This window comes from Thamnophis elegans, chromosome 7 (genome assembly GCF_009769535.1).
Source record: "Thamnophis elegans isolate rThaEle1 chromosome 7, rThaEle1.pri, whole genome shotgun sequence".
NCBI lineage: Eukaryota > Metazoa > Chordata > Lepidosauria > Squamata > Colubridae > Thamnophis > Thamnophis elegans.
The window spans coordinates 48,074,735-48,090,222 of NC_045547.1; the positions used below are offsets into that span (position 1 = coordinate 48,074,735).

At 42.0% G+C, this 15,488-nt stretch overlaps 1 protein-coding gene across 3 annotated transcripts in view; it reads right to left on the bottom strand.

The window, feature by feature from the left end:
• NUP107 (nucleoporin 107) overlaps nt 1–15,488 on the bottom strand; it is a 36,501-nt gene that overhangs the window by 728 nt on the left and 20,285 nt on the right. For all 3 annotated transcript variants that reach the window (XM_032221420.1, XM_032221421.1, XM_032221419.1), the window contains exons 15-28: nt 10,246–10,305; nt 8,210–8,355; nt 8,078–8,126; nt 7,613–7,682; nt 6,954–7,072; nt 6,626–6,664; nt 6,162–6,312; nt 5,633–5,739; nt 5,057–5,159; nt 4,810–4,970; nt 3,174–3,299; nt 2,835–2,948; nt 2,222–2,389; nt 1–1,356 (exon numbers count right to left, since the gene is read on the bottom strand). The exon at nt 1–1,356 is cut by the window's left edge and continues 728 nt beyond it. In XM_032221420.1, coding sequence (XP_032077311.1) covers nt 1,249–1,356; nt 2,222–2,389; nt 2,835–2,948; nt 3,174–3,299; nt 4,810–4,970; nt 5,057–5,159; nt 5,633–5,739; nt 6,162–6,312; nt 6,626–6,664; nt 6,954–7,072; nt 7,613–7,682; nt 8,078–8,126; nt 8,210–8,355; nt 10,246–10,305 — 1,521 coding nt within the window. In that variant the 3' untranslated portion in view covers nt 1–1,248. The remainder of the gene's footprint in view (nt 1,357–2,221; nt 2,390–2,834; nt 2,949–3,173; nt 3,300–4,809; nt 4,971–5,056; nt 5,160–5,632; nt 5,740–6,161; nt 6,313–6,625; nt 6,665–6,953; nt 7,073–7,612; nt 7,683–8,077; nt 8,127–8,209; nt 8,356–10,245; nt 10,306–15,488) is intronic.

Below are 15,488 nucleotides of genomic sequence, written 5' to 3' on the forward strand. Positions count from 1 at the left end.
GTCTATTCCCAAGAGCCACCTCCCTCCAGGGAGGAAGGGGGTTCACCCACTATCAGTAGATGCACTTTGGGAAACCCTACATCTCCAGCAGGCATCTGAGTGGCTCCTCTGACCTTTGTTACTCAATCCTTTGTTAAGGGATTTCAGATTTTGGCCTTGGTTCCAAACTAGCCAATTGCCACTCACCCATCAGACCTTGTCACCAGCCAATTGGGTGTATCGATCAAAGAATGGCAAGAAAGGTATCAAGGATATCAGTTCTTATCGTATTCTTGGGCAGATGGAGAACAAATGTACACATTCTTCCCTGAGACAACACATAAAATATTGGAAGATGGCTATCATGTCTCCCCTTGGTCTACTATTCTTTAAGCTAAATATATTCAGTTCTTTTAATTGTTCTTCATAGGATTTAGCCTTCAAGCCATTTGTTGCTCTTGTCTGTACTCTTTCCAATTCCTCAGTGTCCTTTTTGTATTGTAGCGACCAAACATGCTTTGTCAATGACTGCAAACCTGCTATGTACTTGTTAAGCAGTTCCCTGAGTTGTTAAGCAGATAGGGTGAAAAAGCTGCCTGTTGAAGATTCAGCTCCATTCCAGAAAAAGGCTGCTGAAGGGATTCCCCTACCAACCACACACAGAGGGAAAATCCTTTAGGGGACTGTTGGAAATCTTCAGGATTCAACTCTGCTCCTGCAGCCAAAAGGATATCCTTTGTGGGGCTGCAGGCAATTAGTCATAAATGTTTGCCGAATGCCCAAAATGTCGTCATATGACTGCAGAGGGCCCTCTCTGGTATGATGTTTTAGAAAGACCAGAAATATTTCATAGGCCGTACAGTACTTTTTTGATGCTGTTGTTAACCTTGGTCATTAAACAACAAGTTCTAAGTTGAGGATTACCTATAATACTTCCTTGTTACACCTATTGGCCACTTTACAATCTGGCAGGTTTACTGATGCAAACTACTTCCTACATTTAAGCAATATAAACCTTATTACAAATTAAATTGTTTACAATTTTATTGAGAAAAATACAAAGTATTATCCATGCAATTCTTTATTTTACATATAAAAAAAATCCAAACTGCTGTGCGCCAATGCCAATAAAATATTTAAATATTTCCATATAAAACAATGGAGGTTGAATCCAAATATTCTCTATTTCATGGAGGCCAAGAATCTGGGATCCAAACCTTATATTCATTTGTATCACTAATTTTATTTGAATTACCTAGAACAATGTAATTAAGACTGAATTTCATATCCAAGGGGATCAAGACCTTGATCCAAAAGCATGAGGGAAGACTCTCTCAACTTCTGTAAGAGCTTCTGGAGTTCCTCTTTGGAAAATATCTGCAGGATAGGAAATAAAAATGAAAACAAAATCACAATCTGAGATAAAATATCTAATCTTCTTTGCCTGGAAAGCTGGTGACCAAAGAGAAAATCATGTTGATAAAGTATTCATTCCGCTTCTTAATTCTCTGAATTCTGTAACAACCAGCATGGTAATTACTGCATTTTTCAGAGTATAAGATGCACCGGAGTATAAGACGCACCACGTTTTGAAGAGGCAAATTTTAAAAAAAGGTTTTTGCACTTTGCAAACTTCCCAAAAACGTTTTTGCAAAAATGGGCCCGTTTCCCCACCCCCCAAAAAGGGCATGAGGCTTGTAGAGTGTTCTGGGGGGGGGGAGGAGAACAAGCAAAAATGACCCTTTTTTTGCAAAAAATGGCCATTTTTTGTCAAACAAAAAGGGCATTAGGAAGCTTATAGAGTGCTTGTGAGGGCTGCGGGGTTTTGGCTCATTTCTGCCCTCCCCAGCCCCCAGGAGCTCTCTAAAAGCCTCCTACAAGCTATGCACGGCTATTCTGATGAAGGGGGGGGGGTTTCAGGAGGCAAAAAATGCTGTATTCAGTTTATAAGACGCACCCAGATTTTCAGCCTCTTTTTTGAGGGAAAAGGGTGCGTCTTATACTCCGAAAAATACGGTAAATTCATTTTTGTGGTTAGCCTACCAATATCCTAAGTATTCAAGCATTTAATTATATTTTCACATTGTATTAAAAATTGGAAAATTAGCTTATTCATACTTTTTTAATAGTTTGACTTTGGAATTTTCTATGCAGTACCAGAGACAGTGAAATTAAAGAAATGTAAACTAGAGCACTTTAGAGACAAGCAGAGCATTAAAAAACAGTCCAAAGAGTATATTACCATATAGAGTTTGTGCCTATCGGAAGCAATCAAGTCAGCAAGTCTTAAGTCTTCCTGATACTGTCCAGTGCTGTACAAGACTGTATGAAGGAGGAAGCACAACACTGGCAAGCAGAGTTTTCGTAGCATGATCATCTGATGACAACGCTCAGGATCATCTTCAGCATCCTTAATTAAAAAGTATAGACATGTACTAAGCCAAAGTCCTATATACAATCTTAACTCTCTCTACTCCAAGCTTTGAAAACCCACCACTCTCAAATAAAGAAAAAGTGAGTAAATGTTAAGTTGTGCAATTCTTCTAATTCTAACCCAAAAAACTAACCTGGCTACAAGACTATTAAATTTGGCCCTTCACTACAGTGTAAGATAGTAGAAGATAATTTCAAATCAGAGTATATGTGATCTTGCAATTTCATTTCTGTTCAAGTGTAGGCACTATTTACATGGTTAGTTTGTGTAACTATGTAATTATGATTACTTAGAATTAGAAGAAGTAAGCTCTGAACACTACATAGCAGCATTCTAGTGGTAAAAAATGCAACTATTCCATTATCTTTTATTATATTTTTATGTAGGACTAGCTTTAAATATGTATTTGATATCAACCAACCTCTCTGACATCAACCATCCATCCTCCATCGATAAACAATAAGACATTATACATTTTTTCTTTTACATCAGCTGTAAGAGCATCTAAAAGACCTTTCCAGATGCCATAATCTACCTGAAAAAAGATAAGAAAAAAAAGAGACATCACAGCACCCCCAAAAAAGTCAAAATCCTAACATACTCTCTCTCTATATATATATGATAGATAGACAGATAGATAGATAGAGGGATAGATAGATAGATAAAGTCATTCACACTTTATCCATATGGATAAGGTTTTTATGAATACGATTTATATTTCAATATATTATGAATAAGTCATTTTTTCATATATATTTACCTCATATTTCTTCTCTTTAAGTTCATGGGCAACTTTTTCTGTGAAACTTGCTTGTGGAAGCTGGCTTGGCTTCTGTGGAACTGAATTCATGTGTTTAAACCACTCATTAAAAGCTTCATGGGCTTCCTATATTGAGTTGGAAGTATATAGTTATTATCAAATGCATAAATCTAGAAATGTGTAGGTTATGCATTTATGAATTCTCCCATCTCTGTCCTTGAATATATTTAAGCAAATATTTTGAACAAGCTTTGTGATGGTGAACCAATAGCATGCAGAGCTGTCGCCCGTTGCTCTTCCAGGTCCAGCACGCTGGCCAGGTGGTCTTCACATGCGTGGGAGCACTGGAAACCGGAAGAGCAGCTGCCCAGTGCGCTCCAGGAAGATGATTTTCTGGTTTCTGGCACACGCATGGTGTGGTCGCTTCCTAGGGGAGCAGAGCTGTCGGCCAGGACGGGTGGGCTGGGGCTTCCCTCCCTCCCCGCCTAAGCGAGCTTCTTGCACAGCCCCAGTCCTCCAGCCTGTGGCACCAATGCATATCCGTGGTCCAGAGTGCCTGGCTGGTTCTGGCAGCCCAGAAGAGCAGGGCGGCGGGGCAGCGCAGGAACTGAGTCCGCACGGGAGGAACATTATCTGGGGCCGTGACCCGTCAAAACCGCGGAGGACAAAATCGCGCTCGACGAAAGTGCGCATTTGACGTCATCACAGCGCGACGAAAAAAATTAAAAATTGAAATAAAATTAAAATTAAAGCAAGCCGATTCACATAAAGGTAAGGGTTAGGGTTAGGTTAAGGGTTAGGGTTAGAGCGTTAGGGTTACGTTTAGCGTTAGGTTAAGGGTTAGCGTTAGGTTTAGCGTTAGGTTAAGGGTTACGTTTAGGGTTAGGTTAAGGGTTAGGTTTAGGGTTAGGTTTGGGGGGGTTAGGGTAAGGTTTTCGCTTTATTTTTACATTTTTCGATCACAGCGCGATGTTTTCGTTGCGCTGTGATGACGTCAAATGCGCGCTTTCGTCGAGCGCGATTTTGTCCTCCGCGGTTTTGTGGTGGAACCATATGGGGCAGGGTAAAGGGACACCAGTCGGGAAGCAGTCACGCTCATTTGGTGATGGTGGGGAAGTGGTGGTGGGGATGTGCTGGCTTGTTCTCGGTGGCGGGCTAGGGGGACACTTCATTGAAATTCTTCCAGTTTCCAGCACATGTATGATGGTCTTCACGTGCGCATGAGCACCAGAAACTGGAAGATGTGACTGGCATGCTGCTCTTCTGGTTTTTGGCATATATGAGTATGCACATGCTCCCTTTTCTGCATTCGGTGCCGAAAAGGGTCACCAACACTGATCTAGCTAATTCAGAGATCCTTTGTTCCCTCTTCATTAGTTGATAAGAATACAGAGCTAAGCCTATCTAACTCAGTTCAACTTATTTTTTTAAAAAAGAACTGAAATGTTTCAATTTGGCTTAATCTGATTCAATCTCAGAAAAAGGTTTTACTACTGTCTCTGACCTCTGGTAGCTTGTTTGTTAAAATAAACTATGTTTAAACAGTGTATATTTTTCACACCTAATATTAGAACACTGACATGTTTTTGGAATTAGGAGACAGGGTGTCCTCTTTGAAACTTTGTCACATTCTTACCAGGTATGCTCTAATACATAAATGCTCTCTAATAGCATTGTCATCTTCAGCTGGAAGTGGACTCTCCATTCCTTGTTCTTCCCATTGATTGTATATTTCAGCTATAGAGTCTTGTGGAATCTTTATAAATACTTCTGTGGCTGCTTCATGCTTCTTAGACGCTGTAAAATATTATTTAAGAACATAAGTTGCTTTCAGATTCACTATGCTTTATTTATTTATTTCAAAATCATGAATATTGCAGTACCCAAGAATTTCCTCATTATAGCATTGCTTTGCTTAAGTGCTTCAGCTCTCTGAGCAGGATCAAATATTAGCCAGTCAATCACATCAATCTTCAAGCGATCATCCTGGGGGGAAAAATCCTGTGTTAATATCTACGGTAATCAAATGTACCAAATTAGCTTTTAAGGCTAGAAAAGGGATTTGCTAAGACACTGGTTACAGTCTAGAGATTTTAATTGTGCATTATTGGAGAATCATAAGTATCTGGCATATTTAGAATTAACTACAATTTATATTAAATTATATATTTGAGTTTTCAGCATTTTTTGAGTTTTCAAGAACAGTGTAAAGCTGTAGATTCAGGATTGCTGTTTTGAGCCATTCAAAGCATTTAAAAGCAGTACTTGCCAATGGATTGGAACACAGACATGCAAAGAATTCCAATGAATTATTATAGCAATTGCAACTTTTGCAATTATTTTTATTGACCAGAAGCTGTTGGAAGAAAAGTAAAACAAAGTGGGACAGCTTCAGCAGCTGATAAAAGTAGGCAGAATATGCTGGTTAGTATTAGAGCACATGAAGTATCACCACTCACCTCTGTTGTGCCTGTCTCAATTGCAAGATCATGGTGGAAGAACTCACTAGTATCTTTTTTGCAAATATTTTCAACCACTGTTTTTGTTATAGTTGCAATGTCCAAACCTATTTTGAAAAAAAAGAACAAGAATTATATACCAAGAGGAAGAGGTATTTATAACATATGTATGGATAAGAAATGGCATTAAACAGAAACACTGAAACTGACTGAGTAGTAGTTTACTATGAGGTGAAACTAAAATAACTTTAAGTGGAAATATTATCTTTATTTTATCTACCCTAGTAATTTCTTGGAGGCAAAATTTCACTGTAGATCTTTTAACCAAATAGGCATTATGGCACATTAAATAACGAATATTATAAAAATCATATCCACTATTAACATTTCAAGCTACGACTAGCTGAATTGTGCATACTCTGTTTAGAAGTATTATAATCATACAGATCCACTTACAAATAGCTGCCAACCAGAGAAAGAGTTAAATGTTCCCTAAGAACATGTCCGTTTCATCACATTTTTTTCTAACCTGCTTCCTTGGCAAGCTCCAGACAGTGGTGCCGTTGTTCAGTGTCTATGACATCTTCCAAGAATGCAGCATACTGAGCAACAGCTACATCTTGAGGCAGGTGGCTGATGTAAAATGCTATGAGATCAGTGTGCTTCCCACGTATTAACCACTGGAACAGAAAACAAATGGTGTTTTGGGAGACAATATAAATATTGCTATATCCAATATAAAATATAATGGTACAACAACACAGTACAGACATACACACACATATATGCATATGTATTTACACTTACTTGAAATGGAGAGTGAATAGCATTGCATCAGTATACCTGTGCCATTAAAATTAATAATGCCTTCTTTCAACTAATTTGATATCCTCTATATGTAAAAATGGTCATAAATGTGCAATTATACAAACAGAGGTAACACATTTGCTCTTTATTAGTATTTCCATTTGTGCAAATAATAAAATAATTTACCTGAATGTAGGCCTTTAAAACATCAATTGATACTTCCTCCTATATGGGAAAACAAATGTTTTAATAAAATTGCCTAATTAAAGTATAAGGTTAACTATAATAACATGTAATTAATATTAAAACACTCTTTTTGCTACCTTTTTAATGGATTTGAAGGTACGTTTTGCAACCAGTTCTCATATTTTAAGATACATCACTGGGACAGGAATGGTAACTTTTCATGATCACATTTAACATTTAGAAAGTTGTTTCTTAGGTGTGATTCTCTAGTTCTAATTATTTTGATAATTTGTATAGTTATTAAAGCTGAATAAATAAATTCATTTACTTTGGTTTGAAGCCCCAAAGTACGGAAAAATAAAATGAGATGAGTCATGAATCGAAGCAGATGCCCAGGGAGCGTATTTCTGCCTTTGGAAAGCCATTTGTAAAATTCACCCATAAGACCTGAAAAATAAAAGCAAGAAATATAAAATAATTAGCATCACAGAACTGAAGAAGCTAAGTTTTCCCCACTAGCTCCTCTATTCCTCTGGGATATATCCCACAGTATTCTCAGACAAGTTTATCTTTGGAGAACAGAAAAATTTCCAAAAAAGCCCCCAGTAGGCTGAAGCCCTCTGTATTTTCATTTTCTCTGTGCCTTAATTAAGTAGTTAAATAAAGATGTTGGTGATTGGCACTTTAAAATATGCAAACTAATTTTAATTTTTAAAAAATCTTATGGGCACCCAGGATGGCTGGATGCACCAAGTTACGTATCTTTGTTGTTAAGTTTCAAAAGGCAACACAGTCACAAGTGCCCCTCTTATGTATCAACTGCATCCAACTCCCCACCCCCTCATCTATTTGAAATAACTACTTTTCTTTCTTACCCATCTTTTCTGAAGAGAATAACTAACTAAATTCTTGTAAGACTACTCTATAATAGCACTATTAAACCACAGAGAACTGAGGAATGAAAAAAAGACCTAGTGCAAAACTTACCATCCACATCTCCTAGGATAACAAACTTTTGAATCATATGATAATGCTCTTGATTCTCTTCCAAAACTCTCTGAAAAACAATTTCTGTATTTATGAAGTTATAACATACAATCATATAAAATTATTTGTAATCAGGATATGGTTTAAAAGTATATGTGAACACATCCATTGCATAAATGATAATAGATAAAACAGCATGGTGTGGTCAATGCATCAGATTTTTTTAAAATTAGTGTAATCTTTTTGACTAATAAAATTGTGCTATTTCAGATTAAGACTAGGGCAATCCAATGTGTTTATTCATAGTTCAGTAAACTGTGCCATAAGTCTTTCCCCCCAAGTAAATGAATACATTATTACAACTTTATCGTGAAGCTTGCCCCTGAGAGCACTTGGTTATGAGAAAATAGATATAAGAGTAGGCTATAATTTATTCCTTTAATTTTGAAAAAGCTTCAGATTTACCTTTTTGTCTGTTGCTTGAAGTTCTTCAAATACTTTTTCTAATGTCCAGCTTCAAATAATGAAGAAAAAATGGCAGTTAGCATCGCCTTCAAAATTTCATAGCAGCTATTGAACAAACAAAAAATAACTCACTTTGTTTCCAAATATTCTCTGGGGAGTTCTTCCTTCTCCTCTGTGTTCATCACAGATGAACGAATTTCCTGTTCAACAAGTGTGTCTACCATGACTCTGAAGTATGCCCAAACAGCATCTTCCCAGGTATCACATACTGGAAGAAGCTTTAAAGTCACAAAGAAAGCAAAACAAAAGCCCCAACAAATTAAAGTTTTGGAAAAAGTATAATATTAAAACAACCCAAGCTAGCCCTACTTTAGCTATGAATTACTGAAATACACAATGATAATGAATTGCAGCAAACTTTGATTTTAACATTTCTTTGCATATACTGTATATACTCAAGTATAAGCCTAGTTTTTCAGCCCACTTTTTGAGCTGAAAAAAGCCGCCTCGGCTTATACTCGAGTCAGTGAAAAATTTGCCTGAAATGGAGGAGAAAAAGGGGCGGGGCCATGCCGCTGGGTGACGCTTGTGAATGGCCCAGCGCCCCTGAGTTTCCCCTCCCTCTGTGTCAGTTTGCCGCGCAGCGTGCACCGCACCATCCCCCCTCCTCACGTTCTAATGTAATGCAGGGCTATCTTACGATTCCCCCTCCTGCCGCTCTGCAACGATGTCCCACCTCCTCCTTGTTATGGCAAGCAGCCACATAGCGATGTCCCACCTCCTCTGGTACAGTGATCCAATGATAGGAATCACTGTGCCGTGTGTCATAGGAGGCGGGACATCATCATCACAGCGGGACATCAGCATCATGAGGTGAGTGAAGTATTTCATTGAATACACCGGTATTGTGTGATAATAATTTGTTATGCAGAGCAAATTTTTACAATGGCTACTGTATATTTAATGGGCACAGGCAGGCTGTATATGTTATTCAATGGGCAATGGCATTATTGGTATCTATTTTTATTTTTGAAATTTATCGGTAGCTGCTGCATTTCCCACCCTAGGCTTATACTCGAGTCAATAACTTTTCCAGTTTTTTTGTGGTAGAATTAGGTGCCTCGGCTTATATTCGGGTCGGCCTATACTCGAGTATATACGGTAAGCATGACTAGAGAGAAGCACCTGGATAAGAATTCTTACCAACTACAGTTAATAATAGTTACAATTAATTTCAAAGAAATCAACTTGTTCTTAAAGATAAGGATTCTTCTCAAAAGACAGTATTTCATACAGGTAGCCCTGTTATGACAGGTTGCTTAGTGACCATTCGAAGTTATGACAAATTCCTCAAAAGCTACTTGCGGCCTGGTTATGATGATTGCAGTAACCCACAGTCATTCGCTCTGACAACTGACTGCAAGGATGCTCCAGGACTCCTCCCTTCACCCATCCCATTCCGCTGGTTCTCTGCAGCCACTCAGTGATGCAATAGAGATCAGATGGCTGCAGTGAGCACAAATCAGCTTCAGCTTGCAAGCCACCAGCCTCTTTCCCATCCAGCAAGGAAGGGAAGATCAGGGCATTTGGAATTTGCAAGCCTTCAGTGAATAAGGGGAGATCCCACCCAAGGACTTGCAGAATTCAAGCCTGTTCCAGGGCACCCAGATGATAGAGGCACCCAGCCCGATACAGGATTAGTTTCTTACAAAAGAAGCAAACTCCCATTTTGCAACAGGTTCTATTCTCACAATACTGTCAAATTATTTTTTTTAAGCAGACTCCATTTTTCTATACAGTTTATGGGTGGGTGGGTGAGCAGCCTTGGGAGGCCTAGAGCAAGCAAATCTGAGCCTGTGTAGCTTCTCGGGGCCTCTCCCCTCCCACCCAAGGCACCCTGTGCTTTGTTAAATGACTGTCCTGTTCGTTTTTAATCAGAGCAAGGACTGGGGTCATTAAGTCATTAAGAGGTTTTGCTTAATGACTGTCATGACATGCAACTGCAATGGGCAGGCTCCATCTTGAGGACTACTTGTTGACTTCAGAAGCTACAACTATGCTATTTTTTATTTGTAGAAACTCTGGCTTGCAATTCCATTATATGCCTTAGAATGATAGCAAAGAGTTCAACACTTCCAACAGTTACTGAAAAAAACCCCATGTCATACCTGTTTGAGATTCCCACTAAGTGCCGCATAGATTGCTCTCTCATACTTGTCAAACTGCTCCTAAAAATATTCAATTCAGAAATATTTTTGATGTCATTATATTTAAGAAATGTAATATATATTATTACTAAAGCATGACATTCAGACACATCTGAAGCAATCAAAACAATAAAATACCATAAGCTGTTTCTGCAGGTAAGACAGCATAAGAGGATGCCTTTGTCCTGCCAAAATATGAAACCCCTAAGATTGAGGCTTGCATGAAAAAAATGAAGCAAGACCAAGTAAAGACTGAAATTCAAGGCAATATGCCTAAATTCTATTCCATCCACTTGTCTTAGATGATTAAACAATTACTGTGCCAATGCTAATGTAGTGAATTAACATTGTATTGATATTGAAGAGAAAGGAGCTGATCACTGGTGGGATTCAAAATGTTTTACTATCGGTTCTGTGGACGTGGCTTAGTGGGAATGGCATGACTTAATGGGCGTGGCTAGGTGGGTGTGACAGGGGAAGGATACTGTAAAATCTCCATTCCCACTCCACTCCAGGGGAAGGTTACTGCAAAATCCCCATTCTCTCCAGATCAGCTGGGATTCAGAACGCAGAGAATAGATGGGGGCAGGGCCAATCTGAGGTGGTATTTACCAGTTCTCCGAACTACTCAAAATTTCCACTACCAATTCTCCAGAACTGGTCAGAATCTTCTGAATACCACCTCTGGAGCTGATGCTCAGACTGATGCTAATTAAGACAGCATAAGAGGATGCCTTTGTCCTGCCAAAATATGAAACCCCTAAGATTGAGGCTTGCATGAAAAAAATGAAGCAAGACCAAGTAAAGACTGAAATTCAAGGCAATATGCCTAAATTCTATTCCATCCACTTGTCTTAGATGATTAAACAATTACTGTGCCAATGTCAGCTTCTGCTTTGCTGTTGCTTCAGCTGCCATGAAACGGGAAGGGGGGGGGCGTGTATGTGGGAGGGATTTAATTGACGTGCTGGAGGAAGGTTCTAGGATGTACCAGTCGTTGGGAGTACGCATGCGTACGTGTTTCCCGCCTGCATCAACGGCCTACACATTCCATCTTCGGCCTGTCTGTTTGAAGTTATCTCACACCTGACATTTGAAGGACTTATGATTGGACTGGAGCTTTGATCCTAGGGGGGGGGAACGGGTTTCCCTATATATCAATTGCTTTCGCGCCATATTATTCAGATCTTGCTTCACTACTGCTCGCTTACCATTTATAATTAGTAAAAGTACTTTGGATTTCCAACCCATGGAGTCTCTTAGTCTTCTTTCCTAATTATGGAGTGGAGTGGGCCCTGACAAGAAGCAAGATCTGAATAATATCCCTTTCCAGGAGATTTACGTCTACCGAGAAGGGAAAGAATGTCTTCTCCGACCAGAGAGGAGGAGGGCGCAACTGGAGGGGATTCCAGTGAACTAGGACCTCCCGACCTTTCTTTACACCAGCCCAGCCCGTCTGACCGACCTTTGCACGAAGATTTATTTCAACTGCAAATTTCCAGTCAGCCTGAACCTTCCCCCCCACCCCGTTGGTCAATTTCCGCGGGGCAAAGAGAGATAGAGACAAGCTGGAATGCTGGGCTCACCCAAAGACCACCTCCACAAACTTCGCTGGAGCCAGGTGCTGTGAGAAAACCTCAGGCGAGTGAAGTCCCTGACTATTGGAGCCAAAGGTACTGTGGGGAAAGCAGAGGGGGCGATGAAGGAGAATGGAGAGGCTATCAGCACCGGGGCCCGATGAGAAAACCCCAGCGGAGTGAATTACCTGATTATTGGGGTCAAACATTTTTGGAAGAGAGAAGGGGGGAGGAGGAAAGAGACTGGAGAAACTGGCAACGTTACCCACGCCAGGATTCTCCCCCCCCCCCTCGGCCCGTGTCTCCCCCTGCGGCTAGAGGTTTCGCTGATCAAAGAGGACCTCCCCCCCAGCCTCCCCCCCGAAGACATCGAATGGCTAAAATCCCTCCCTTGCCTGTACGTTTTAAGGGGGATTCTACTAGCCTTCCCTCCTTTCTTATGCAAGTGTTTAACTACATGGAAATTTATGGCCGGGACTTTGAATCTGACACTTTAAGGGTCAGAATGATTCTTTTATCTTTGGATGGTGAAGCGGCTACATGGTCGACTGCTTTGCACATGTCTGGGTCTCCCCTCTTGGGGAATTTCAACCGTTTTATGGAGGCTTTCCGTCAACGTTTTGATGACCCATTAACTGAGAAGCGGAACAAATTGAAGTTTTTAACCTTCGACCAAGACGATAGACCTGTCGCCCAATACATCCAGGAATTTCAGTGTCTCTCACAATACATGAGAGGATGGGGGGAGGACGCCCTTCTGGACAGATTTGCCGAAGGGTTGAACGCAGACATTTATCAACAGTGTGTCAATCGTAACCTGCCAAGACGCTTAATCACGTGGTTTGAGCATGCTGCAGACGCCGAGCTTGACTTGATCCGTCTGCGTTATGCCACAGAAGAAAGAAGGAAGCGGAAGGAGAGGGCTGCCAGGTCCCTCCCCCCTCCTACTACGCAATCGTTTTCCAAACGACGAGGCGACGCGAGAGGGCCCCCTTCTGGCTCCTCCAGACCGTTAACATGCTTTCGTTGTGGCAAGCTTGGGCACACCGCCCCCGAATGTCGCGCTAAACTGCCTCTCTCTGCCCAACCCCCTCCCAGACGTGATGACAAGCCTGCCAGAGGCTCTGACAAGAAGAAGAAGGAGACAGCGTTCGCTGGGGAAACCAACCCCCCTCCTTTTGCCCAGCCATTAAAGGGTGACGCAGATGCTAACTCCTCTTCTTCTGAGGACTCTGATGACGACACATCGCCTCGCTGGGTGAGTTCAAACAAGGGGCCCCTTCTCATTCCTATTGAATTAAAAGTTCCTCCTGAGGGGACCCCTGCCACCCTCCTAGCTTTACTTGATTCTGGCTGTTCCCGATCCATGATCAATCCCGCCATGGTAGAAAAATTGGGCATCAAATTGCGCACTTTGAAAACCCCGATTGTGTTTTGCCAAATAGATGGCTCGATTGCGGGGGGGGGGCCACCCATTTTTTTACTGAGCCTTTGGAAATGAAAATGGGTACCCATACTGAATTAATCTCTTTTGTGGTCGCGCCTGGCATGGACAGACCACTCATTTTGGGCATCCCATGGCTCCGGAAGTGGAACCCTCACATAAATTGGCGGACAGGCCGCTTGCGTGTTCGCTCGAAGGTGCCTCCAGTGGGGGAGGGCTCTCCGGACCAACCTGAAGTCACTGACGTTCCTGAAGTAGCCGCTAGAGGGCAGGAGAGGATTGCAGGAGAGGAAAAAATCCTGAAAGAATATTTGGATCTTAGGGACGTCTTCAGCGAGCGATCTTCGGACATTCTACCCCCCCACAGGCCTACTGATTGCTCCATTGACATTTTACCCGGGGTCAAACTCCCAAAACCCCACATTTACTCCATGTCACCCAGGGAAATGGAGGAGATGCGTTCTTTCATTGACAAAAATTTGAAACGTGGGTTCATTGAACCGGCTCGACCCAAAGTGGCTGCCCCTGTCCTATTTCGTGAAAAGAAAGATGGGTCTCTTCGTTTATGCTGTGACTTTCGCAACCTTAACGCAATCTGTACTCAAAACCTCTACCCACTACCATTGATGAAGGACTTGTTAGCGCAACTGGGGAAGGGCCGCATCTTCACAAAATTGGACCTGCGGGAAGCTTACTATAGAGTACGCATTAAGGAAGGGGACGAATGGAAGACCGCATTCAACTGCCCTCTTGGTTGTTTCCAGTTCCGAGTTATGCCTTTTGGCCTACAGGGGGCTCCTGCTGTGTTCATGCAATTCATTAATGAGATCCTCCACGATCATCTCTATAAGGGCGTTATCGTCTATCTGGACGATATCCTCATTTATACTCGCTCTTACGACCACCACGTCAATCTCGTGCGCACTGTCTTGAAAAAACTCCGTGCTGCCAACCTATATGCCAAATTGTCTAAGTGCGAGTTTCACCAAACGACTATTGACTATCTGGGCTACCGTATCTCCTCGGATGGCGTTGAAATGGACCCTGAAAAAGTGAAGGCGGTCACTGAGTGGGACGCTCCCAAAACTCGTAAACAGTTGCAAAAATTTTTGGGTTTCGCTAATTTCTACCGTCAATTTATTCCCTCTTTTGCCAACATTGCTCTCCCTATCACTAATTTACTCAAGACTAAAGGCGACCCGAAGCCTAAACCCAATAAGCCTTTGGACTGGACCATGGAATGCCAGGCGGCATTCGAAAAACTTAAACGCCTTTTTGCCGCTGAACCAGTTCTTAAACATCCTGATCTCAACCAGCCTTTCGTCGTCCAGGCGGATGCCAGTGATGTCGCTGTTGGGGCCGTTCTGCTACAAGCCAATGACCAAGGTAACTTACAGCCTTGCGCGTACACCTCGCGTAAACTCACTGACACAGAGCGGCGCTGGGCGGTTTGGGAGAAGGAGGCTTTTGCGGTCCGTTGGGCCCTCGCTACTTGGCGCCATTTCCTCGAAGGCTCTAAACACCCATTTGAAGTGTGGACTGACCACAAGAACTTGGAAGCGTTACGCACACCTCGTCGTCTCTCCCCCAAACAGATGTGGTGGGCCCAATATTTTAACCGTTTCAATTTCACTCTCAAGTATATCCCGGGCGGAAAGAACTTCATGGCCGATGCTTTGTCCCGATTACCTCAGTATAATTGTTCCAAACTGAGTATCGTCCAACCGCTCTTGGCAGCTCCGGTACTCACACGTCAACAGACCAAAGCTCAGGAGGTAGTGCCTCACGATCTACTTTCTGACCTCAAAGCGGCTCTTCATCAAGACGACTGGTTCCTGACCCATCGGGACGAGTGCACCATGAGGGACGATCTACCGTGGATTGGTGCTAAATTATACGTCCCCGCTTCCCTACGACTTGTCGTCCTTCGTCGCGCTCATGACTCCAGGATGGCGGGTCATTTTGGGTTCGTCAAGACTTTGCACCTCGTGAAGAGACAATTCTGGTGGCCTTCTTTAAAAAAGGACATTGAACTTTATGTGGCCAGTTGCCCAGTTTGCGCGGCCGCCAAAAAGCCGCCGGGGAAACCGCAGGGACTTCTACAGTCTGTTGCCCGCCCAGTTGCACCTTGGAAGGAGATTTCTATGGACTTTATTGTTGAGCTCCCCGAGAGCCAGGGCCAC